The 24,157-nt window shown below is 58.4% G+C and overlaps 8 protein-coding genes across 8 annotated transcripts; 3 read left to right on the plus strand and 5 right to left on the minus strand.

Moving 5' to 3' along the window:
• Window positions 1-209: 209 nt before the first annotated feature.
• On the plus strand, window positions 210-1,233 carry A1Q1_04748 (uncharacterized protein; the record flags this gene model as incomplete). Its single annotated transcript, XM_014322986.1, has 5 exons — window positions 210-276; window positions 315-393; window positions 449-617; window positions 660-826; window positions 1,155-1,233. 5 exons carry the CDS (start codon window positions 210-212, stop codon window positions 1,231-1,233), a joined length of 561 nt encoding a protein of 186 aa, XP_014178461.1.
• Window positions 1,234-2,420: 1,187 nt separating this feature from the next.
• Window positions 2,421-3,069, minus strand: A1Q1_04749 (uncharacterized protein; the record flags this gene model as incomplete). The annotated part of the gene is made up of 3 exons (XM_014322987.1): window positions 2,421-2,509; window positions 2,575-2,778; window positions 2,874-3,069. 3 exons carry the CDS (start codon window positions 3,067-3,069, stop codon window positions 2,421-2,423), a joined length of 489 nt encoding a protein of 162 aa, XP_014178462.1.
• Window positions 3,070-5,930: 2,861 nt separating this feature from the next.
• Window positions 5,931-7,817, plus strand: A1Q1_04750 (high affinity methionine permease; the record flags this gene model as incomplete). The annotated part of the gene is made up of 3 exons (XM_014322988.1): window positions 5,931-6,193; window positions 6,293-6,824; window positions 7,008-7,817. 3 exons carry the CDS (start codon window positions 5,931-5,933, stop codon window positions 7,815-7,817), a joined length of 1,605 nt encoding a protein of 534 aa, XP_014178463.1.
• Window positions 7,818-8,092: 275 nt separating this feature from the next.
• On the minus strand, window positions 8,093-8,935 carry A1Q1_04751 (uncharacterized protein; the record flags this gene model as incomplete). Its single annotated transcript, XM_014322989.1, has 1 exon — window positions 8,093-8,935. One exon carries the CDS (start codon window positions 8,933-8,935, stop codon window positions 8,093-8,095), a length of 843 nt encoding a protein of 280 aa, XP_014178464.1.
• Window positions 8,936-9,219: 284 nt separating this feature from the next.
• A1Q1_04752 (uncharacterized protein) lies at window positions 9,220-11,906 on the minus strand (the record flags this gene model as incomplete). Its single annotated transcript, XM_014322990.1, has 6 exons — window positions 9,220-9,279; window positions 9,552-9,737; window positions 9,785-10,106; window positions 10,410-10,882; window positions 10,935-11,261; window positions 11,307-11,906. 6 exons carry the CDS (start codon window positions 11,904-11,906, stop codon window positions 9,220-9,222), a joined length of 1,968 nt encoding a protein of 655 aa, XP_014178465.1.
• Window positions 11,907-12,155: 249 nt separating this feature from the next.
• A1Q1_04753 (uncharacterized protein) lies at window positions 12,156-14,258 on the minus strand (the record flags this gene model as incomplete). Its single annotated transcript, XM_014322991.1, has 1 exon — window positions 12,156-14,258. One exon carries the CDS (start codon window positions 14,256-14,258, stop codon window positions 12,156-12,158), a length of 2,103 nt encoding a protein of 700 aa, XP_014178466.1.
• Window positions 14,259-19,029: 4,771 nt separating this feature from the next.
• A1Q1_04754 (uncharacterized protein) lies at window positions 19,030-21,957 on the plus strand (the record flags this gene model as incomplete). The annotated part of the gene is made up of 2 exons (XM_014322992.1): window positions 19,030-19,227; window positions 19,330-21,957. 2 exons carry the CDS (start codon window positions 19,030-19,032, stop codon window positions 21,955-21,957), a joined length of 2,826 nt encoding a protein of 941 aa, XP_014178467.1.
• A 180-nt stretch (window positions 21,958-22,137) lies between these two features.
• Window positions 22,138-24,110, minus strand: A1Q1_04755 (uncharacterized protein; the record flags this gene model as incomplete). The annotated part of the gene is made up of 5 exons (XM_014322993.1): window positions 22,138-22,427; window positions 22,476-22,787; window positions 23,030-23,606; window positions 23,715-23,738; window positions 23,907-24,110. 5 exons carry the CDS (start codon window positions 24,108-24,110, stop codon window positions 22,138-22,140), a joined length of 1,407 nt encoding a protein of 468 aa, XP_014178468.1.
• Between the last annotated feature and the right edge of the window lie 47 nt (window positions 24,111-24,157).

Here is a 24,157-nt window from a genome sequence, read left to right on the forward strand (position 1 = left end):
CCCCCACAGTTCCTGGACAATGTGGAGATCAAGTGCTTCAGGATTCCTGCTGTAGCACAAGTCGATCTTGTTCTGGAAAACTCAAGGCCACAGTAGACAAACAGCTCACACGCAGCCCCCAGCAAGTCGTCTTCCGGCATCGACAAGGAACGGCAATAACGACTGAAGAATCCATGTACCGCCTGATCAGAACTTCCAAAATTGGCGGCATGCGCGAACAGGTCACCAGATACTCATTCCGACACTTTGCGACTCAGCGTATGAAGGCGAGCGGGGGTGGGTACTTTCCAGGTCGGTTCTCCTGACGTTGCCAGTTTCATTCGACGCCGTTCAAGAAGTGCTCGTTCATGTTCCGGGAAGTGAGGCGGCCCTGCACTGTGAAGGCAAGAGACTGTGGGTCAAGGATGATGGGCTGAAACTGATGTTGAAGGCCGTTCAACACGAGCAGGGCGCTCGCTGTTCCAGACACTGGTCAGGCTACCGACGTGAACGCTATGAGGCTTCAGCACAACACCCTCAGTGCGGGAACGCGGGCAAGTAGGCTGGCTCCAGTCGGCCTAACAGCAGCGGAACGCAAAGAGGTGGAAGATGAGCGTCAGTTCCTTCCCACGGGTTGCGTGAGCTGACCAACAGTCGCGCCCGAATTCAAGCTGTACCAGACGATCGAGAAGAAGCGATCGTCCACGCCTGAGCAGATCCAGAAGGCGCACAAGGAGTATGAGAGCAAGCGGAAGGCAGCTCTGAGCGCCAAGCTGAAGGCGATCACGGCTGCTTTCTGGAAAGCCGGCCCACTGACTGCGGCACGGCGTGATGGCTCGGGCACTGCGTGAGTGACTGCTTAGCTGTTCAAATGACGATTAGGGGTGAGGTGCAGCTTGGGAAGTACGAGAAGTGGCTCGAGGCACTCCAAGAGCCCATTGACCAGCCCCCAAAGCTCCTTGTCTTCCTCAAGAACCGCGTCGAGCAGAACAAGAACCGATCGGATGGAGGAAGGCGGCACCGCAAGCGGCAGGAAGCTAGCGAAGATGAAGCAGAGGACAGTGAGAGGATTCGGACGGGACCGATGGCGATGGCATGTCCGAGGGGAGTGAGGGGGAGGAGGACGATCACAGTGGCGAAGACGACTCGAGCGACTCTGACAGTGAAGGTGATAGTGACGACAGTGCCAAACTGCAAGCTTGGGACACTGACAAGGGATCGGACGACGAGGGAAACTCTGACTTTTGGATGTAATTGATAATCGCAATGTCTTCTAGCAGACGTGTATCACGGCCACTGAGAGGGCCCGTCTTTTCTCTGTATCGAGACGGGAAAATGCAGGGAAAATACCCCAAAGTCTCAGGTTTTCCCAGGGAGAATATCAACCTTGGCCACGAGGTGGAGACTACTGAGTTACTGCACGCCGGGAGCAAGGACAGAGGAGAGCGTGTGCGCGCTTCTAAGCAAGCAGGCCAACAGCTCTGTGGATGTCATTAACGAGGGCGAGCTACCTCCACAGAAGCACCACGTGCGCCTCGATCATCGACGACCGCCTCCACACAATGCCTTGGCCTGCGACGTTGACGCAGGACCTCCACCTCGTTGATCGGCAGATAGGTATGCTTCGCGAGTGCACCCCGAGTCTGAACAGTTTCCAGTGTCTTCCCTCTGAACACTTCCTTTCTTTGCCACTCTTCTTCCCCAAGTCGACCTCCGACCACACAAAGCGCCCACGTCGAGCCGACATCCGAACTTGGGTCGACATCCGACGAGCAGCGCTCCCGTTGATACCAACGCCAGAGAACCGTCTGCACTCCCGTCAGATCATCGCCAGCAAGCGTCTTCACTCTCGGCGCGCCTGAAACCCAGTGCACCTAGCTGCACCTCGCTGGACCCTCGGCAAGTCGCCTTCGTCCTCGACTACAAGCCTGCTTCGGGCATCGACAGTTGACACGGAGGTATCAGAGTCGTCTGCAACTCATTCATTCCATTCCATCCATCTCGTCCCATCCACACCTTCGCACCCCCGCCTTACCACGAACGACCTGCACTCGCCGCAAGCTGCGGAATCGGAACATTCATCTGCGCCACGCGCGAAGCGACAAGCCATTCGTCCCATCTGAAACACCTGATTCGTTCCCGTTCACGATCGGCACTGTTCAGCACCTCGCGCGCTCCTGTAACTCACAGGCGGGATGCCACCCTTGGTGGTGCTTCCTCCACGGAGGACCTGGCGGCACAAGAAGATGCAACGGAGCGCACCGATCCTCCCCTCGACTCGCTGCGGGCCACATCGAAGAAGCAGGCTCGAGTAGCCTGGCGCTACTTTCTCTCCTTCTTCGACGAGTTCCAGCACGCGAAGCTGCCCGATGGATCGACCCTGTTTCCAGGTGACCCTCCAAGTGCAGAGCGAGTGCAGAGCGAGTTCTCGAACCCGGAGCTCAGCCCCAGCCTGCACCCACGTTGAAGGCATTTGCATCCCTCATCGCGAACAACATTGCGTCGAGGGGCAAGGAGAATATTGCCAAGGCTGCAAACGTTCAGACGGTTCTGCGGTTACATTGTGTACTTTTGCATTCTGTTCAAAATACACACCGGTACCTCGAACAACGCGGCCGAGATCCTCGACTTCGTGCGCACCACCCTCAAAGACGAAGGGGACCTGTTCGAGGGCTACGAGGCACGCCCCTTGGTTAGTCTCGAACTCATCCAGCAAATGACAAAAGCGGCACTGAGCGATCCGCGGTTCGGCTGCCGCTACTTCTCCTTCAGACTCGGCCTCACAATCCACATCAGCATCTACACAGACACGGTCCTTCGCGTGGGGGCGAATCACCCCCATAACCCAAGAATTCGGGCCGAGGAGCAGCGTTCGTGGCCTGGGGCGACCTTACACTCGTACTCTCGCTCCGCGACTCGCGAGTCATTCCTAAACTGAAGTGGGTTGTGCCTAACGGAAAGACGGTACGCAGCAAGGAGGGGCCGGTCGAGCTCGAGTTCAGCGACACTTTCGGACTGAACGCAGTATACTGGGTCCTTGTTCAGGCCCGGCGTCAAAGTGCCTGGCCCGACAACCTCGAGTTGAATCATCTTAACACTGAGGGCTTTACGGAGAAGATGGGTGCCGACACGATCGAGTTGCCGTTCCAGAAGCCCACTGAGCCGGTGTTCGTTCGCCACTTCTGTGGCGAGGAGCTTCCCTGGTCATGCATGACCAATATTTCACTACATGGCAAAGCTGAGCGACCACCTCGGCCTCCCCAGAAAGGTGCAGACGCATACTCTGCGTAGCTCAGGAGCATGCTGGCTGCTGGCGGCAGGTGCATCCGTGAAGGACATCCAGGACCAGCTTGCCCCCAAGAGGTCGGGTACGACATACATGCGTTACGTGGCCAACATGGCCAGTGCCAACGTGACTGCCGCAGTCTTCGACCGGGAGGATACCTCCCTCGTGCCAATGATGGACATCCACCCCAACCGCCTCCTCAAAGAAATCGTCCGGGACAGGCGCTCTCCGCGGAGCAAATGCAGGATCTCGCGGACGACGAGGAGCTTGAGTTTGGAACGTTCGGGCAAAGCTGACTCAAGTCGTCGACCTGGATATTCGATTGGCGCGAGGACGACTTCTCGCACGGGGCCTTGGACGTAGAAATGGTGCTCCATGACTGGGAGATAATGCAGGTGTTCAAATGGGATGAGCAGGGGACCGACAGCCAGAGCGCTCTTCAGGTGGACAGAGCCCCACTTCGGGTATGTCACGTCCTGTGCCATCTTGTCAACTCTCATGTTCGCACCCAACGGTACGCTGCAAGACAACCTGCCCTGGCGCCCACAGCCAGGTAGTTTTCGCTATCCGGATGGGCATTCAGCGCCGTAACGTTCAATGCCGCGAAGCCTTTCAGGTCACCATTCGCTTGCACACGAGGGCTATGGTTCATGTGCAGAAGTGTGTGCACGCGACGTTCTGCAAGGCCCTCCATCTGCCCCCGAGCGGGTTACGGTCGCGTTACCGCCTGTCGACGAAACGCATAAATCGCCGCCGGCAATGGGATTGGCATCTGGCATCTGGTCTGGGGTGCCTTGGACAGGAGACCGACTGTACGGCGAGAAGTAGATCGTCGCTCACCTCGCCGCTGTACACGATGACAACAGGCTTCCGCAGCGGCTGAAACACATGTTACGGTGAATCGGGCTACAGCACAACCGCGCAATCGGCTGGAGAAGGGTTTCCCGTAAGAGCCTGCGACTGGGATAAGGGCCCCCTGGCAGGCTATCCCGAGCTTTGCAAACCTCAGCCGTACACCACTCGATTGCAGTTGATCGGGAGAGCATTGAAATGGTGTCGTACGCGATAGCTGTGTATACAGGACTGAATAAGCAGGTACATGTGATAGTAGATGAGATGAATCACAATCGAACATCGCTATCGGGCATTGACATTCCACCACGGAACGTCAGGGGATCGCGTCCGTTTGCACACCAAAGCCCTGATTGCAGTAGCACGTCATATCTTTGGAGACCGCATTCCCCGCGGGCGTTCCCTTTATAGACAGAGGGAAGACTACGGGATCTACGGTTTCCAGTCGAGATCGGCTGGCTGTACCAGAACGCAGCGACTTCACCTCCGCGTTGTGGAGTCCCTTCAGACTGTACCTGATGTGCAATCGTTAAGTGCAGCATTTGCAGATGCAGGCGACTGCTGTTGGTCGCGTGAGTGCAATGACCAGGCCCCTGAAAGGGTAACCACCAAGTCTCTCAGCTGCTTGGTTCAAGGCCGAGCAAGCTGACACGTTAGCGCTGACCGCAATACGTGAACAAGAGTCTTGATTCAACCGTTCCCATAGAAGACATCGCAGGGAGGCGGGTTCAGAAGACTGGGCAGTCCGGGATACGTTTCTGCACACATTCAGTCAACTGATGGAAGAGGGTCAGTAGATCTCGAGGTTGCAAGTCATAGCTAGCGCATGCATGCACAGCGACAGCTCAGTGAGAGCCTGTTGAACGTTCAAGTGCGCGCACATGGCGTGGTATGCAAAGGTTGGAATCAGATAAAAAATTATCGCCAGGCACGTGTTCAGGCACGGCTCAGTCCATTGCTCTGATTGACGGCAAGCTCCGAGGTCCCGACGTTTCGCCGCGAAATATCCCCAATCGCTAGGGCTCGGATGGCCAATTCTGCGGGGTGCGCTGGTCGTGTGTGTCTTTGCGTCTGACTGTGTCCAATTTTTCCGCGAAATGTGTCCTTGGCTTGCAGCTGTGCGGGCTCGTTGTCGACCCAAACTTCCCCTGGTGCCCGGCGAATCACCGGTTGGCCAGCGTCAGGGTCTGGTTTATCTCAGGGAGTTCGCCGGCCAGCCGTGCACCCAGCGTCCAATCGTGGTCGTGTCACTCACAAGCAAGGCGAGCGAGGTCGAGCAGACATCAAGCACAAGCCCGAGGAATCGGTGCCCCAAGCGCCTTCCAACGCCTCGGCGCATCGGCCCATTTCAGCGACCTGTAGTGGGGCCTCACGTGGCCCATATGCCCGGCGCCATCTAACGGTGACATGACAGGTGACTTAATCTCCTTCTAGTCGTGCTCTCACACTCTGCTTATGCTTGAATTACCATGCCATGAAACGCCCAGCAAGGATTGTCAGGCACGGGGCATCGCCGTGCCGAAGGTCGCCGGCCGTGGAACGCGGAGCCCATTTAGGCCGAAGTACTCGATTGGAGCAGTTTCGATCACGCAACTCTGACACCATCTTTCTGCAAGTTGTACGAACAATTCACGATCCACCCGCCTAGCCGCTGATCTGATCGCGCGATCAACTGATCGTGGGACGCCAAGCGCGTCGCGCAGTCTACTAGGCTGCAATGCCTTTTCCTTTATCTAGCGCTGTGATGAGCATGTAACAGTTTCTCCCACCAACTCCCCGTCTCATTTCCCCCGCCCTACCCTCTCGCTACACCATGGGCAAGGACATCGAAGCTATAGCGGTCGGCTCGGACGATGCCGTCGTGTACGGCGCTGTGCACTCCAGCAACGAGGACCTCAAGATTCCATCCAGCGGCTCATCGCAGTTCTCCAAGTACTCCACAGACAATGTCCCGGGTCGCTCCCAAATCGGCATCGTCTCTGCCGTCTTCATCATCTTCAACCGCATGATTGGAACGGGTATCTTTGCCACGCCGTCTACCATTCTGTCGCTCAGCGGCAGTGTAGGCATGTCTCTGTGAGTGGCACCGGAAGTGGCGGCGGAGCCGGTGGCATCAGCGTGGACGGCCGCCACGGCTTGACCGAGTGCAGAGATGGCGCTTGCTGACACCCTAAGCATTATGTGGGTCATTGGATCGATTATTGCTGGCGCCGGAATGTGGGTGTACATCGTGTGGGGTCTTGCCATCCCGAAGAACGGAGGCGAGAAGAACTACCTCGAGTACCTCCTTCGCCGGCCCAAGTTCCTCGTCACTTGTGCGTACGCCTCCAACGCGATCCTTCTCGGCTGGGCGTCGGGCAACTCGATCGTGTTTGGCGAGTACATTCTGCGTGCGGCGAACCAGGAGAACCCCGGGCAGTGGACCCGCCGTCTGATCGGATTCGCCTGCATTACCTTTGCGTTCCTCCTGCACGGCACGCGTGTCAAGTGGGGCCTCTGGCTGCAGAACGTGCTCGGCACCATCAAAATCTTCATCGTTCTCATCATCATCGTCGCCGGGTTCGTCGCCCTCGGCGGCCATCTCAAGGTCCCCAAGCCCAACAACTTCGACCACGCCTTCGCCGGCACCACGGCCAGCGCATCGTCCTTCTGTCTCTCGCTTTATAACGTGATCTGGTCGTACGTGGGCTTCTCCAACGTAAACTACGTGAGTTCTCCACGGAACACTGGAGGTGTAAAAGATGTCCACCGAACACTGAGGTGTAGAAGATGGTTTTTTGGACAGTGTGGCGCGCTTTCGAATTTTCAGCATTTGGCTGCCCTCGCGCACTCAGGCCCCCACTTTACTCCCAAACCTCAATCCAGACCGTGAACGACGCTAACAATCCAGGCACTCTCCGAGGTCAAGAACCCGAAGCGTACTCTTAAGATCGCCGGCCCCCTCGCTATCGGTCTTATCACTGTCCTTTACATTCTTTCCAACATCGCCTACTTCGCCGCTGCGACCAAGGAGGAGATCACCGGCAGCGGTACGCTCGTTGCGGCTCTCCTCTTCCGCAACGTCATGGGCGCCCACGCCGAGCGCGCCCTGTCGGTTTTCGTCGCTCTTTCCGCCCTCGGCAACGTGCTCTCCGTCATCTTCTCGCAGGGCCGTGTCAACCAGGAGCTCGGCCGCGAGGGTATTCTCCCCTTCTCCAAGTTCTGGGCCAGCAACCGTCCCTTCAACGCTCCTCTTGCCGGCCTCGGTCTCCACTGGGCCATCTGTCTGATCACAATCTTCGCACTGCCCCCTGGCGACGCTTACAACTTTGTCATCAACACGATCTCGTATCCGCTCTCCGTCATTAACGCGATCATCTCCTTCGGCATCGTCTTCCTCCAGTTCAAGCCTTACTCGGACTGGCGCAAGCCTGGATGGCCCGCCGTCGCCGCTGCTGCCTTCTTCGGCGCCGCCAACGTCTTCCTCTTCATCGTTCCCCTCACCCCTCCCCCTCCTGGAGGCGAGCCGTACAAGTCGATGCCGTACTGGACGCACGCTGTTGCGGGCTGGGCCATCTTCGGCGTGGGTTTCATCTACTGGATCTTCTGGGCCAAGATCTTCCCGAGGGTCGGAGGATACGAGCTCGAGCGTGTCAAGGAGATCGGCTCGGACGGTCTGGAGCGTCACGTCTTCAAGCGCGTCAAGCGGGACCGCCTGTAAAGGTCACAAACGCTCTTTTATCAACATTCCAACATGTTTCTGTAATTCTAGGGGTTCCTTCTCACGAAAATAGAAAGAGGGGCAGATCCAACTCTCCCCGTGTAATTCATAGCGACGACACCATCTAATCAAACTGTACATATCATGCATCATGGTCATATCGGGCTGTCTATCAGCAAGTCGGCATTCAGCCGTTATTTCGTCGGATATGACGTTGGGTAGGTGTGTCCGAGATAAGTGCCGGTTCAAGGGCCAGAAACCGCGCTCGGTACAGCTCAGATAGCCTCAACCGTCACCCGCTCCGGGTCCAGCTCTATCAACCCAGCCAACAACGCTCTCACATCAAACTCAGGCATTTGGCCCCTGAAGCGTACCTCGATCTCGAAATCCTCACGTCTCCACCCCGGGTTCAATTTCTGCTGCAGCGGCGCCAGCACCATGCCAAGGTGGAAGATCTCGGACACGGTGATGGTGAGCCGGCGCACGTCACGGTTCAGAGCACACTTGGCCAGGGCGCAGCGGAAGTGGTGCGAGGAGTCCGAAGTGGGGCGGAGTGATAGGTCGATGTGCACTTGGCGCGCGGCGTGTGCGAATGTGTGCCGTGGGTCGGGGTCGCGGAGATCACCGGGTAATGTTGGCGGCTGCGGGACATCCATCGGTGTGAAAGGGTCATCGAATCCCCCGTCGACGTCGTTACAGCGACACTGGTGACTGCCTAAGATAGTGAGCTCTGCCAGCTCGGGCAGCCGGTACGTCGCAACAGCGTCCTGCTCATGGTTCAGGACGACTCTGCTATCGGGGTGAATGTTCGAGAGAGCTTCACTATCGTCCGGAGTCGCCACAGCGCTGTCAAGGAGGATCAGCCGGGCTGTGTTGATTGCGCGATGTTGTTTCGCTCGTCCGCTGCGGCTGTTCCCGCTGTGGGGGTGGAAGAAGGGGAGCCGGCGACATCCTACTTCACCTTCGGGATAGGACAGCGTCGGCCCGCACAGGAGATTGTCTGTGCAATCCCGCAGAGCGCGGCATGTCAGCCGAAAGGCTAGCTTCGTCTCGTAGTCGGCATGGAAGAGGATATCCTCCACGACGTGTGGGTAGCTGGCGTAGACTATCGTGGGCATGCTGCTCGCTGATGTGGAGACTGAACTCGAATTACGGGCCGCGTCTCAGTCGTGCCGATGCTGTCGGCCCCGCTTGCCGCGATGGATGGACTGTAGATATGGAGTGGACAACGCCGAGATCAACAAATGCGGAGGTCGGTGACTTGGATGACGTGACGGATTTGACCGAAGACGTCATTGCGGATCCAAACTTATCTTTCATCAGCACCTGATGGCTGACTTCACAGCGTCGCTAGTCTGCCGTTTTGTCGGCTGCTCGTTCCGTCAACTCTTCCAATGTGTCTCTACGTAGCAGGTGTAGCCTTGACAACTGCGGCGGGGTCTTCAGTGATGAAAGGCAGCCTCTGTGCGCATCCAGCTGCGCATCATGACATATGGCATCTGATTGCAAAGTCCGTCTACAGAATCTCCCACCGCTGAGGACCGAGTGCGATGAGACGGTTGAACAGCTGCTCGCGCCGCTCAAGCGACTGGAAGTGATACTCGTCAGCATCGCCCGCGAAGCGAATCGTGAGGCCGAGGGAGTCGACCTCTGCGCCTCCGAGAAGACCAAGCGCAAGTCGCGGGACGGCGACGTTATCCTGACGTCAGCTGGCTATCACGACAAGTAGCTCACCTTGCGAAGCTCGACGATGCTCGCAATGTCCCATACACCCTCGGCGGTCTGGTCGCGCACGCGCACCCAGCCGAGACGGCCCGAGTCCTCGTCGATGATGAGGTGGCCACCCTTGCCGTCAAGCTTGCAGCCATAGGCGTCCGGCGACTCCTTGCCGAACTTCTTGTCGATAAGCTTACCCTCGAACTTGTTGTTGATCTGGTGTCAGCTATCATCGCGGAGAGTGAGCGTACAGGCTTCGTGTTACCATCGACGGCGACATCGCCGTGCACACCGGCAAGCTTCTTGCTGATCTTCTTGAACGCATTGCTGAGGTGATGCTTGGTCTTCGCTTTCGTCTTCTCGGCGGGGTTGTTGGACTCTTCAATCTCGCGCTTCTCGGCAGCCACAGCGGCACCAGAGGGGTTCGCGGGCGAGGTGTCCTTCAACGTCTTCTTGGCGCTCTTGATGTCCTTGTTCTCAGGAGGAGGAGGGAGGGGCGTCTTCAGATCCTCAGATACGCGAAGGAGGTGCAGGGTGAGCTGAGCATTCGTAGGGCAACCAGACAGGATCGAGCTGCTTGTTAGTTTCGCCACAGAAAAGAAAACCTACTTTCGAAGATCGAGAAGCTCGCGCCAGTTGGGCACCATGCGCATGAAGAAACGGATGACTCGGACGTTGATGGGCCAGCCCCAGAACATCTCACCGATCAGGAAGGTGAGGACTCGGCCGAACAGCGCGGCGGGAATGAAGGTCAGGATGAGGCCGGGCAGAAGAACGAAGACGGCAGCGAGCTTGAAACGAGAGTGGCTGTCGGGGTAGGGGATGGGGGGTGAAACCGAGCTGAGAGTTAGCTATGGCAACTTTTCGGCAGCTCACTTATAGAGGATCTCGACCGTGTCGGCAATGGCACCGAGGGACGTCTCAGTAGCCTTTGCCATCTTCTCAATGGTCTGGTCGCGCTTCTTCTTGACGGCCTGGTTCGTCGCTTCCTTCTCCTTGCCGGGCTTGGCTACGACGTTCTCGCCGCCGACCTTGACGGCTGTGCCTTGCGCCTCGGCGACCGGATCGTCGCCATCCACATGCTTGCCGATGACGTTACCCTTCTCATCGTGAACCAAGTTGTCCTCCTCAGGAGGCTGCTTCTTCGGGTCGCCCTTCTTGTGCGTGCCGCCAACAATGATGGCCTGAGCATACGCCTCGATCATGGCTCGGGTCTCGAAGCCCTGCTCTTCGGCTTGTTCACCCTTCGTGCGCTGCTGGTTCGGGTTCTTGGGAGCGATGAGGCTTTCGTCGCCCTTCTGATTCGTCGGATCGGTCGCGGACTTGGGCTTGCCAGGGGGAGGTTTAATCTGTCGATGTCAGCGACTCGATAAAGGCACGACTTACTTCGTCCCCACTCACCTCCGGGAACAAGAGGCGCCTCGTGTCCGGGAAACACATCAGGACGGTGAAGAAGACGCACACAGCGAGCAGTGTGTATCCGAAGAACCAGGAGACAAAGTACGCCACACAGTACTTTGCCGTGCGGCTGGTTTCGTTGTGCCAATCACGCAGACGCTGCAGCTCGCGGAGACCGCGCTTCGTGCTCGGACCGACGGTCGCGGCGACGCGCTCAAAGTTGGACTTGAGCGTGTCGGAGCGGTACGGGATGTTCGGGAGGTTGGACATGCGCAGGTCAGGCTCCTTCGGAGGAAGGTGCTCGGCGGGCGACAGGACGCGATTGATTTGCTATTCATCAGCTAGCTGAAATCCGGGCGGACGACGAGCACATACCGTGTTGAACCTTCTCACGAGGGCATACAGGTCACGGTTGTCGATGCCCTCGACCAGCTGTACCCCGTCATCACCCGGAGGGTTGGTCGTGTTCACAACCCCTGCGTCGATGGGTGAATGCGGCGGCCCAGGTGCACGGTACATCGCAGATGTTGTCGTGTCGCGAGGGTCGTTCTCCTCATAGGAGACGACGGGGACGTCCTCCTGCTTTCCTTTGGGCGGCTGAGCCGCAAGAGCAGCAGCCGCAGGGTTCTGGTGGATCGGCGCATCCTCCGCTGCCTGCGCGGGGATGGGTGCAGGCTCATGGTGGTCCTCGTGGATGACGATGGGATCCTTGTCTGTGGTCTGGTTAATGACGGGGTCCGTCGCGGGGACGGCTGTCGCGGGGACGGCACCCGGGGACGAGAAGGCTCCCGGAGGTGGGTGGGCAGCCATGTCGGAAGTGGATGGAGTGATGTGAAGATGAGTTATCCTCGTCTCTGAGGCGATGACGGCTGTGGACGCATGATCTGAAGTCGCACGCGAGCCGGGACGATGCTCTGATCCCTGGAGGAATGCTGGTGCTGGTGCATGCTGCCTTGATGGTGGAGACGTGAGCATGAAAACACGGTGCTGAAACGAGACATCGGGTGACGTCAGTGACCCAGGACGCGTTTGACCAACGGGAGGCGCGACACCCTTACGTCATCAGCCCTCGACCGTAGGTCTGGCCAAGCCTTTGCCTCCACCCATTTCTCGCCTGCTCCTCATAGAGAGAGAGCATCCATTGCATAAGACTACGAACGACCATTACTACCTACAAGACTAGAAACGCAGCGTCCTCGCCGCTACTACTTTTCTGGCGCACCTTCACTTCTCGTGGCCTTCGGCGCTGGGCGCTTCCGGGACGGGGCTGGGCGGCTTTCCCGACGCATCGAGCGGATCGATCTGCGGCGGCTCCTCGGGGAGGTTGAGGCCCTCCTCGCTCACCTTGAACATGGACTGGAGCATGAGCGGGGGCTTGTACGTGCTCCCCTTGCGCTGGGCAGGTGCGTGCTGTTCCTCGTCCTCTGTGTTGTCGCTCAGTTTTCGGTCGGGGTAGAAGCCGGGGGTGCCGTCCTTGTCCCCGCTCATTGCACGCTGCATCTCGGCGAGCACGAGGGGCGGCTTGGCCGTGCTCCGGCTGCGGCGGACAGTGCTCGGCGTGTCGCTCGTGCGCCGGTCGCTCATGTCCGAGGCGCGGCTGCTGTGCCGCCGCTTCTCGCTCGGCATCGACGATGTCGTGAGCGTGCTGCTCTGACGACGCTGGGACGCCGCCGTCGGCGTGCTCGACTTGCGCCGCTTCTCGTCGCTGAGGGCCTGGCTATGGCTGCCGTCGCTGGATAGCCGACCGCTGCTCGGCGGTGCTCCCGCGGCAGCAGCCTGGAGGTAGTCGTCGCCGTCGTACTCCTCCGGGGAGCCCTGAAGATCATGCTCAGGTTCGTCGAAGACGGGCACCTGCTCGGACCATCTTGGGTCGTAGCTAGGCGGCACACGCTGCACGCGCTCGCGCTCGTACCCGGGTGCAGGACCCGCGTCCTCTTCAGCGATGTAGGCAACCGACTCGTCCGATGCGTTCAGTGCGCCGGGTGCCTGACGCTGCTGGGCGTTCGCCGCCGTTGTTCCCTCCTTCGGCTCGGCGTTGACGCCCGGCATGATGAAGGGTGAGATTTCGGCCTTGTCCGCTGCTCCGCGTGCGTCGTGGATGTCGTCAATGTCGTCGAGAACGGCGCGGTCGCGCCCACTCCGGTGCCGGAACAGGAACCAGGCGAGCAGAATCAGGAGCGCACCGCCGACAACCGAGCCGACGACGATGCCTGCGATCGCGCCGCCGCTGAGCCCGCCGTCGCCCTTGCCACCCGAGTTTGAGTTGTCGGATGCTCCGCCACCTGAACCTCCCGGGTTCGGGTCGGTCGTGTTCGTGACGTAGAACGCGGCGTGCGAGAAATCAAACTTCTTGCCCGCGTCCATGTTAACCATGCGGACGGTGTACTGGCGCTTCGGGTCCAGGATCGTGCTGAAGAGCACTGCGTCCTTGGTCGCCCACGGCGAGTAGCCGTCGTACCGGAGCGCACCGCGGACCTGGCCGGGCGGCGTCGGCGTGACCTCGATCGTGTACGGCCCGTGGTCGTAGTCCATCGAGCCATAGAGCGTGACCATGCTGGCTCCCGTCGGGGTCGAGAAATAGGCGTACCCGTTGATGGAGTCCGTCCAGATGCGCGGGTACGGCGTGCTCGTCACGTTCTCGAGGCCGAGGGTCTGCTTCGTCTCCCACACGCGGCCGCCCGCCTCGCTGCTCTGGATGTCGTTGTTGTTCGCCTCGACGCCGTTCGCATTCGTGACCGTGCCAACAACCTCGGCCGTCTCCGTCTCGTTCGCGACGTCGTTGTATGTCGGCAACTCTGTCGTGTAGATGATGTTGGAGAGCTCCATTGTGCCGTTCACGATTGCGAGCGATGCCGTGTGCAGCCCGAAGGGCATCGCTGGAGAACTGGCGACGATGCCGCCCTCTTCGCCGAGATCATTTGTAAGGCCGAAGTGGGAGTCCTTGTCGATGAACAGCGTCAGATTGCAGCCGGGGCACTTGCCGTTGTAGTGGATCTGCGTTCCGACAAAGGAGAAGTAAACGTACGCCGTCTTGTTGTATGTCACATGCGCGGAGCGACCGGTGCCCAGGGCTCCCTCCTGCCACTTGGGCCATGGGCTTTCCGACCATGTGATGTTCCACGCGAGGTCCGGAGTTCCGGAGGTGACATTGGGGCGGTAGGTGAGGAGAGGCGAGTTGTTGGGGATGGAGACATTGAGCGGCTGCGTCGGTGTGGAGAGCGTCACATCCTGTTGCTCGGGAACGTTGATTGTCTGCGCGGCCACGGTGGTCATCCAGCCCTGGCCGACCAAGAGGAGGAGGCGTGCGGCCAAGCCGCTACTGAGCATCGTCGTCGGTGATCCAGACGTCGTCGGCGCTGGTGTCGTGTGGGCAATAATGAGATGCAAAGAAGAAGCAGAACGAGTTCCACAGAAGAGCGTTCATTGCTCAATGGCCGGGACAGAATGAATTCGACGGCGAGCTGTCAGCTGCCTTGTCCAGTACCCCCGTTGCGGTCAACGAACGATGGCCACAGACTGACAGTTAAGGGGCTGAAGGCTAATGCAGGCGTGGTCCCCCAGGCTTTGCTTCCAGCTGAATCTTCCATCTAGAAATAGAGCCTGGGAGACCATCAGCAACTGTCATGCGTGAGGAGGAACATTGCTCTGGACGAGATGTGACTGCCTCCAGCTGGGCAGACGTCCAATGCCTCGGTCGATCTGCGTCCCCCATAGCGGGCACAGCGCTATCACCGCCCGGCCCGGGCGGGCCTGTGCGCATTCTCTCTCATGCGCCAGGAACCGGGAGCACATTAGAGACGCGCGCAGTGAGCGTTCAGTGGTGGATAAGCGTGCAAAGCGGCGGAGAAGGTTTGTTTCACGACCTGCCTCGAATGGTGCCTGTTGACCTGCCTGGGTGTGCCTGGCACGTATCCGCGACATCAGCCAAGGCATGCGGGCTAAAGATCTTGGGAGCTGAACTCAGGGCAGCGATCCAGTTGTCCAACTATCGCTAGAGCCTAATTCCGAGTAACGGCTCCGGACGCTTTACGCTCTCTCGCTCGTCGTGCCCTGCCTGCTGCATCAGATGACTTGACGACGGCAACGACGCCTGTTCAGCGCTACTCTCATCGCTCCCATCATGCCCACCCCACCGCCCTTGCCCAGCACGTGCATACTTTCCGCCAAGCAAGGGCCATCAGATCCATGTCTTGGAAGCATTTAACGTATAAGCGCCTGCGCTTGCACTTCAGCTCTGTTTCTTCGGACCCGTTTCCGAGCGAGGCTGGCCCCCATCTCTTCGTTGGTGCCCCCGCGCAATCGGGCGTCGGCAGGAAAACCTTAACTGTGGGGCAACAGGGTGTGCTGCTGTCCACTCTCTGCGGCTCGATGGCCGTCATGGCGGTCACCCACCGACCATACGGCAGGACGGAGTGACAGTGCTGTAATCTGGCACTAGTGCAGCCTCGGGAGCGCAGAGAGGGGCCGGATAAGCGAGGATCCGCCGCGTTCTGCAATTGGGACAACGAAACACGCCAGGGAGCTGATAACGGCAAGCCTTGCCAGGTTCAGGGTCGTGACCTGAGGATTGAGGGGCAAGACGCTGGGCACCACGCTGTGTGCGAGCCTGTCGGCGTCTGCTATCTATCACATAGCGCGAGGGGCACGAGGAGCAGCATCGAGCCGTCCATGCCTGCTCCTGACAGCGTGGCTTCGCTGCCAGTACGCGGAACAGCGGACAATTGTTGGACACTGAGCCCCGCACCCCGATACCTGAACCGGCACACCTGCCGTGAAAGCCGGCCCTGGCGCCGATGTGGTCTCTCTCCTCAGTCATCTGACAAGTTCTCACATTTGGGCCGCTCAAATGTCTGCAGGTCAACCTGTTAGTGGGTGATTGGCGGCAGCCTGGCGTTGGTCTCACCGCGCGTCGGTGCCGCAAGGTCACTCCGCCTCGGTCATGCCGATATTGGAGAGCGAGACGGCGATCCCTAGTATGGAACGCGAGAATGTCGAGGAGGTATGAGGCAGCACTACGCCGTGCATGGCATGAGTGGTGGCTTTCAGCATGTACGTAACGAGTGCCTGGACAGGGATCGCTACCTGTGTCAGTTCTCAGCCTCCGCAAACACTCTATCTTAGAGCTCCTGCGCACACGTTCTTCTCCGGTACGGACGACGGGATGGCAGATCATGGCAGATGCGTAGTCCAGCACGCCAGGCGTTGTCCTGGAGCTACTGGGCGTGCTTTGCTTATCCTACGCTGACTACGCAGTTCGATCGTTGGCATGGTCAGTCACCAAGATCCAGCCCCACTTGACGATCACTCAGGTCTCGGGTCTCGGGCCGCAGCTCCGAAGCGGCATTCATTTCATGACCGTTTAACCCGAGCGTCTGCAACAACGACAACAGCAGCGTCCACGCTGTTCATGCATAACACTCTATCACCACACGTGCTGGAACGAACAGTCTTGCGGGAGGACAGGTGCGGTGGACACCCAGAAGAGGCAGGTCAGCACTAGTGGTCAGTGGAGCCAGAAATGAGGGCAACGTGCCGAATCGGCGGAGCGGTCCGGTTGCCGCAATTCGAGGGCCGCGACCCTCCCGCCCTCCAGCTTCGCGGTCTGAATCTGAATCTGCGGTGCATCAGACGCAACTCCGCATGCAGGCATCGCGACGATTCAGAGCGCCGAGCTGCTTCACACTGCTTATGCTTGGTTTGCTTTGGTTAATTTGGACCGAATCGACCGCTGCCGCCGCGGTGCCGAAGTTGCGCAGCCGAGCGGCGATCAAACGGTGCCTTCCGGCTCCGATTGAACTCGCGGTACTGCGCATCTGTCCACGGCGTTTGGCTTCAAGCACCCAGCTTCCCAGGTCCACGAGGTCCAGGTGATCCACTTAAGCTCTGCTTCACCAATTGCCAAGCAGGTAGGCCAAAGGTTGCGGAGCGATTACGGTGAACCGGATGCAAAGAGTCAGCCGTCGACCACCGTGCACTGCCCTCTCCTGTCTGTTAGGAACGTCTCATTCTTCACTTCGAAGGCGATCGTTGCATCAGTACTCTCCCACGCTCTCTGACTCCAATGGTGACCTCTTCCGCACACGCCTGCGGAGCGGAACCGTCAACCAGATGACCAACGTTTCGCTCCCAGCCCAACCCGAAGCTTCCTCCCGCTCAAGCCTTGGTACATTCTCATGAAGTGACAATGCATAACAATTGGAGAGATAAGTGGCGATGTCGCAGACTATATAAGCGCATGAGGAACCAGAACCTCGCTCGCCTGCTTGGTCTGCATTTGCTATTGGAGTCGGCGCTCGAGAGCCTGCCTTGTAAAACGGCAGGCTCCGTGAGCGCACAACTCGCTAACTCATCTACTCAATCTACCAATGAACCCGATCAGATTCCAAGAAGGAAAATGGGGCCCAACCAACAATGGTGCGACGTGTTGAGCGACCACAGCGTGTGTGCAGGCTTACGACCAAAATGAGCCAAAGGAGAACCAACGTTCACCAGCCAGAAAACCCGTCTTCCGTGCAGGAAAGCCAGAACCAGTATGCCAAAGAGCCAACATGTGCCAGAAGTGCCCATAGTGCCAACAGTGTCCAAAGCCAACAAAAACAGCCCCAAAAACAGCCAACAAAACGACATGTGTCGTGAAGAGCCCCCAGATTGCACCACCGAACGACAAGAGCCGAATGGAAACCCGAAGCCAAACCAAGTCAGAAACTCCGAAATCCTTTTTTATTAAGACAGTCAGTCTAGGTTTGGGTCTGCAAGGACAGCCACAGGCTCCACAGCGACGCTGTCGACGGCTGGACGGTGCTAGTCGGTCTTAAAACAGGTGAACTCGGGTATCGGGTTAGAGACTGGCAGGTGGTGTGGACGAGTATGTTGCCGGAACGTGGCCGAGTTGGCGCGTGTCGACAGTGGAGCGAAGGTGAGTAAAGGTCGGGAACCGGGTGCGTCGCGAGTCTGGGAGGGTAAGCGAACAGAACACTGGATCTTGCGAGCAACGGGATGCCTGCCGATGAGTGCATCAGCGAGAGTGTCTTAAGTAGTTGGGGGAATCAGGTAGCGAAAGAGCAAACAAGCGAGGGGTTGGCACGTTACCAAGACATTAGAAGCGGGTCACCCAAGGAACGGAGGCTCGCAAGCAAGGTAGGAGGTGTATCCGAGTCGGCTGTGGGATTTCTACGCGGCCGGTACGCCACGATCGGTCTCGATCGAGATGTAAGGCACGGACACGAGGCTGATAAGGCTGACAGCAGGACTCGAAGACATAGGCTTCTTGTGGGCGTTCTGGGGCAACGGCGAGGGGGTGCGGTGATATCGGCCGACGACGAACGGCAGGATAGGCGTCAGGATTGAGAGTTGAGCCGTTGAGTCAGCCGTGTCCAGGTCCTCCGTCGGCCCAGAATGTTTGGCAAGACGCACAGGGGTACACACTCACGCAACACGAGGACACGCACCCAACACGAGGATCCTCCACTCTTCAGCCACAGCGTTCTTTCCCCCCTGCGCACGGGCCGAATGCATTGACCGTTGAGCGGTTAACCCAGGTGACACCGGGAGACAGACCACAGAGATAGCCGGGTAACTGCAGGGACAGAAAGGGGCGAGAAAGAACAAAGAAATACTGGTTAAGGGTGTTGAGCACTGACGCAGGGGTGGAGCTTTGACATGTGTGTGGGCCCCTGCGGCTTTGACCTGACTCAGCACGGGCGCCAACGGCGGTTCGCTGGTCGGCAGTGGGAGGAATAAGCAGAGCGGTAGCTTTGGCTGGTCTCTGCACAGGTGTTGTCTAACTCATTGGCCTGAGTAGGCGAGCAGTCTCAGCAAGCGCACGACCCAGGCAGCAACTGCTTGCACACGCTCTCTGATAGCGATAGTTGGTAACCCCACGTGGTTATCTGGCCTTTGGTCCCGCTGGCAGCCGTGGGAGAGCTTGATCGGGGTGTCGCCTTGACCTGTTAAGCAGCATCATCACACACTCTCCATCGTCCACATCAATCGACCGGCGCCGGTCGCGAGGGAAGTCTTTCCGCCTGGGTGACGAAACTGGGTGCGGAGTGGCTTCTTCTGATTCATACGCACTCCCAGCATCTCCCTGATAGCCGCCATGGACCGGCCTTTCGATTATGAGGGCTACAAGCGCGACACCGCCCACGTTGTGCGTTGGGTGCTCACCACTTTCAACAAGATTCTCCGCGCCAACCCACTTCATGAAGGCATTGATGTCCCCGAGATCGCTCCTGACGAGGAGGCTCCGACATTCAACCGTACTGGCAAGGCGCAGTGCCGCGAGCTGCTCTCGAAGGTCCGTTATATCAGCCGCTACGTCAGCTGCGCCCCAAGTGAGGTCCTGCGCAGGCTGCGTTCCGCCATCCGACTCCGCGAGGAAGCTTATGCGCACTTTTAGAAGCTCAGCAAAACCAACCCCCGGTATGCTAACGGCAACAAGGGGCACAAGGACTTCATCAACGTCCTTCAACAGATGTTTGAGCAGCTCGGAGGCTCAGGTTGGCTGATACGGGATAAGGCTGGCGAGCCCGACTTGACCGAGCAAGAGGCTACCGTGCGACTGATCAACTACTTCGAGAAGCTGCACGTCGAGCATGGCGAGGATGTGAAGGAGCCTTCCGCCGACGAGGAGGAGCCGTCGACGCGCCATAGGGCGCAACCACAACGGAAGAAGAAGGGCAAGGCGGGCAAAAAGCGGCCGAAGACGAAGAAGGTTCCGCCACCCGAGCAGGAGGAGGATCCCGTCGAGATGCTGGAGAACCTGCCGCTCGAGCGCTTCGAGATCCTTCCCGACGAGGACAGCGCGGTCACCGACCACCTCATCGCCGTTCACGGCCTCATCCAGGAGTGCGTGGATGTGCTCCGCTACATTCAGGATGTCTGGCACGACGTTGCATACGACGAGCTGAACAGCGCTGTTGCCGGCGCGCTCACGAACACCGCAATCGCCGCAGTCACTAGGCGCGGCCAGAAGCTGCAGGAGGAGTTTGGTGGGACGGCATCATACGACGCGGTCAATGAGATTGTCGTTGGAGGCGACATTGCCAAGATCCAGGGCCAGTTCGGCATGCCATACACCTCTGGTGGAGAGCGGAAGTGGGCCGAGATCGATGTCACGGAGCAGTTCATGGTCCCCGCCTACCGTGATCTTGTTGAGTTCGTCACCGACTACCGTCTGAACCGGAACGGTAAGCCGACGAAGCGTATGCAGAAGGAGCTCGCTCGCTGGGACCCGGACCTCGACCTCGTCAAGGCAAGTACGGAGGAGCGTCTGTCATGGCGTCGGCTCTACACTCTCAACTGGCTCTACGAGCTCGTTCGCGTGTACACCTATCCCGTTGCTCAAGGCATATCCGCAGGCAAAGAGTACAAGTGGGAGGACGTTGACTGGTCACCCTCCGGACCTTGGGCGAGTCACCGTCGATTGTTCGGACTCGACAACTTTGCGTCATTCCTCACAACTCTCGCGACACAGAAGCCGGGTGCTCCGATCGCAGACAAGATCCGACACCACCACGTCTTGCAGCTGCAATTGCTTGTCGACTCGTTTGCGGTGACGCGCGGGTGGGCGATTCATGTCATTCGCGGGCACGTCCTTGAGACACCGACTGCTGGGTTCGAGTGCCAGCGCGACATCGACATGTTCCTCGACCGCGACGAGCAGCGCGGTCAGCAGGGCTTCCTCCCCGCCATGGAGCAGTCTATGGAGGGCCTCAAGATGGCATTAGGGAGCCTGCGGTCGGAGGACAACGCGTTTCTGGAGGTCTTGGAGGCAGTGGACGATCAGCTCACCGAATGGCTCGGCGCTGCAGATCCCCTCATCGATATTCCAGGGCTGGCCCCGCCGCGCTTCCCCGAGTTCGACGGACTGTGGCGTTATTCGCCTCTGTTGTGCGGGGTGGGACTCGAAGAGGCGCTCGAGATGGTGGCTCTCCTCGGCCGCTTGCTCTGTGACGCCTTGTCAGAGCTCATCCCACTCATGCACGTGTACAACATGCTCACCCAGAGGGGATACCTGGAGCCGATCGATTTGTTCGAGATTGTGCTCGAGATGTACCCCGATGCCTTCTTTGAGGGCGGCGAGGTGCCCGAGTCCGATTTCATGGCGGCACTGTTCAGGCGTCTCGGCGCCCAATCGATTCACGATGTCCCTCGCAAGCTAGGCAGGCGAGACTACGGGCTCCCCGAAGATCCCTTGGAGGGCAGGACGGTCTGGGAGCTACTGCAATCTCACAAGTATGAGTTCTTCACAACTGAACCGCTGCTTATCGCTGCTCGCCGTGCCGGCTGGGATCCTGCTAAGGTCTCGCCGGAGACGTTCGATTTCCCAAGCTTGATGGGATGGGACGTGCTCCGCCGAACCCCGCGCGTGCGTGGTGCGACTGGGGAGCGCTTCGCCGACACGCCGTTTGTGAAAAGGGTGCGAGCGCGAAGCGCACGCGCAAGTGGGCTGAACGAAGCGGACCTTGTAGCCAGGGTGAGGCGCTACAACACGCCCTACCGCGCGCGCGACGCGGGTCACATCGGCCTGCGCGCCATCACCGACGGCAGTGCTGCCCCTCCCCCTCCACGCAGCGAGTCACCAACCGAAGTCCCGCCCAGCCAACTACCCGCCTGGTCGCTGCGGGAGTATCTCGACCAACTGCGTGTCGACTTCAACAACGACGTGTGTGGCAAACCCTATCCCCGCAGTGGGATTAATTACTTCAGCGTCGCCAGCCTCGTGCTCCAAGCCACAGAGAGGATTGTGTCCGCGCTCACGCACATGCACCACAACATCTGCATCGCTGCTACTCGCTCTGGCCGCTGTGAACCCGATCCTATAACGGTGCTCGCCCTCCTGCTCGAGGCGGACGAGGCGGCGCTGGAGGCGGTCGCGATGCAGTTCGAGGACGTTGACTTTGGATACTGGGAGTTCAACTATTGGGACGTCGTCGAGGCGCCAGAGCGCAGGAGTCAGAAGAAGACGAAGAAGAAGTGGGAGGACGGGCTGCCTGCAGAGCCAGAGACATGCGTGCTGATGTGAGATCGAGGGTCTGGGCCGCTGCGGCGTATAGCCGAAAGCGGGGCCAGTCACTCCATCTGTTATTGTTTAAACCCTTCCTACTTGTGACAGCTTTGCATTCGTACGTATCTCGAGTCAGATAGAAGATAGGGGCACTCTCCGATAGCAGCAATGTACAGTATGCAGTGTTAACTTCAAGGCTTATACTATATACGCCGTTCTCCACTCCCATGGACGGATGAGCTCTGCAACATCAGGAATGACCCTGACATCGTCACAGAAAGAATCAATGCGGTATATCAGCTCCAAACAGCCTACGACGACACCTTGTTTCCATTCCTTGAGCTCCGCTGGCGGCTTGGCGTCAATGCCATATCTCAGTCGCTTCGGGATGTTGCGCAGAACGCCCTGACCGGGGTCTGAAAAGACGGAGGAGAGCAGCAAACCCATCTTGCACTCTACCTGAGCTGCGTGGTCGGTGAGTGCCCCGGCTGCTCCACGTTGGGTTGCAGCGATTCAGGAACATGCGTGCTGTTCACATGGCTCGGCGGGTTCTGGATAGCCGTACTCAAAGCTATGCTTTTCAGGCATTTCAGGTATGTCCTTCTCTTTCCATTGCTTGAAGAGTTCTGCAATGTGCAACACGTTTACGTCCGATGCTGAGAGATGGCCTTTGCCTCCCTGTGCCATAGCTCCCTGGACCTCCCAGCATTCGATCACAGACTTGCAACGTTCTTTGAGGTTGAGAAGCCTAGTGGCGGAGTCGTTGGCTTCTTCGCGGCGCACAATCGGCATACCATGCGGGGTGTCACCCCAGAGATCAGAAAATTTAGTCGTTGATGGAACATGAGCTGAAATGACATTGATCAGGGCGTCGACAGCCAACTCCAGATGAGATAGTTGAGAGTAGAAGAGGTGAAAGACGACTAAATGTGTCCCCTGCCTCTTCCGCCACATCTTCCAAACGCTTTCCAACCCGGTGTACGCTCTGGGGTTTGCGGCGGAACAAGCCCACCCGAAAAGTTGGGATCAAAAGAGCCCGTGTCGTGAGGGATGAAGTTTAGAAGCTGCAGGTTTTCCTGGAGCCACATACGCATAGTCCCCCAGACAGAGGTGGCCACGAGGCCCTCTGAGCCAGAACTATGCTTGAACGTGGACCATTTCGTGCGCGTGGTTGTGAGGGTACACCAGTATTCCGCGAAGGGGATTCGTATCCCATAAGTTGTGCCCGTATCTATGATTCTATCGGAGGTGATCTTGATGAATTCGTACTTGATTTCAAACACTTCTCGCGGGAACTGGGTACCAACCCTTTGTTCGAGCCAGAAGGGGTTGACGTCAAGCAGGTCATGTGACCTCAAGAGCCTAGCTTGATTGATTGTCTCGGCGAGAGTGTATGCAGAGCAGCGCAGGCTGTTGGGGGCAGTTGTCATGAGTTGATGCTGTGGAATTTTGCACCATTCTTCGCTGCCAGCTTCAACGGGTTCCGCGATAAGGACAGGGGGGCAAGCTAAGACACAGAGATCAATGAAAAAGCCATCTCCCAATATTAGAATCCTCAGTTCTGGCTCTCCCAAAAGCAGCTTCCAGTAGCTAGTCCCTCGAATTTCGTTTCCACTGGCATCAGTACGTGGCCCTGGGTCGTACATGTACTTGCCGAAATTGAGAGCCTACGCGATCACCGACGACTGATAAATAGGTCCTTTTTGATCCATCTTCTCGCATCAGTGTTGCCTGCGGGATGAGCCTCGTTTTATGAGTCTGGAGCACTGACTTACGCGAGCGGCATCAAGGGAGAGGCACTGCGGCTCGTTCATCAAGCGATAGGTTACTAGCTTTTCCCACAGAGATAACTTGAAATCGGGGAGATCGTCCAGCCAATCGCAGCGCACAGGACGATGCCACCGTTTGTCTTGGATTAGCCGTGACTGCCGTTAGATGACAGAGATGACAGGAAGGGTCTCACTTACCTTGGTAGTTGGAGACAGCATGTTCCAGCACCGGTTGGATACGATGTGGCTCAGAATCGTCACGATGACGGCAGCTCCACTGACAGCGAAGGCAATGATGGTCAGGATCCACTTCTGCTCCTGGTAGGGCTCTTTCTTGTCGGCTACCTGCGCCAGAGTAGATGTTAGCTGCAAGAGCAGAGTGGTTGTGGTGTTGTTGTCCATGATAATGAAAGGAGCTGGTGAATGGTGAGAGTCAAGGTCTGGAAGCC

The sequence above is a fragment of the Trichosporon asahii genome, assembly GCF_000293215.1.
Source record: "Trichosporon asahii var. asahii CBS 2479 unplaced genomic scaffold scaffold00070, whole genome shotgun sequence".
In the NCBI taxonomy this organism is placed as follows: Eukaryota; Fungi; Basidiomycota; class Tremellomycetes; order Trichosporonales; family Trichosporonaceae; genus Trichosporon; species Trichosporon asahii.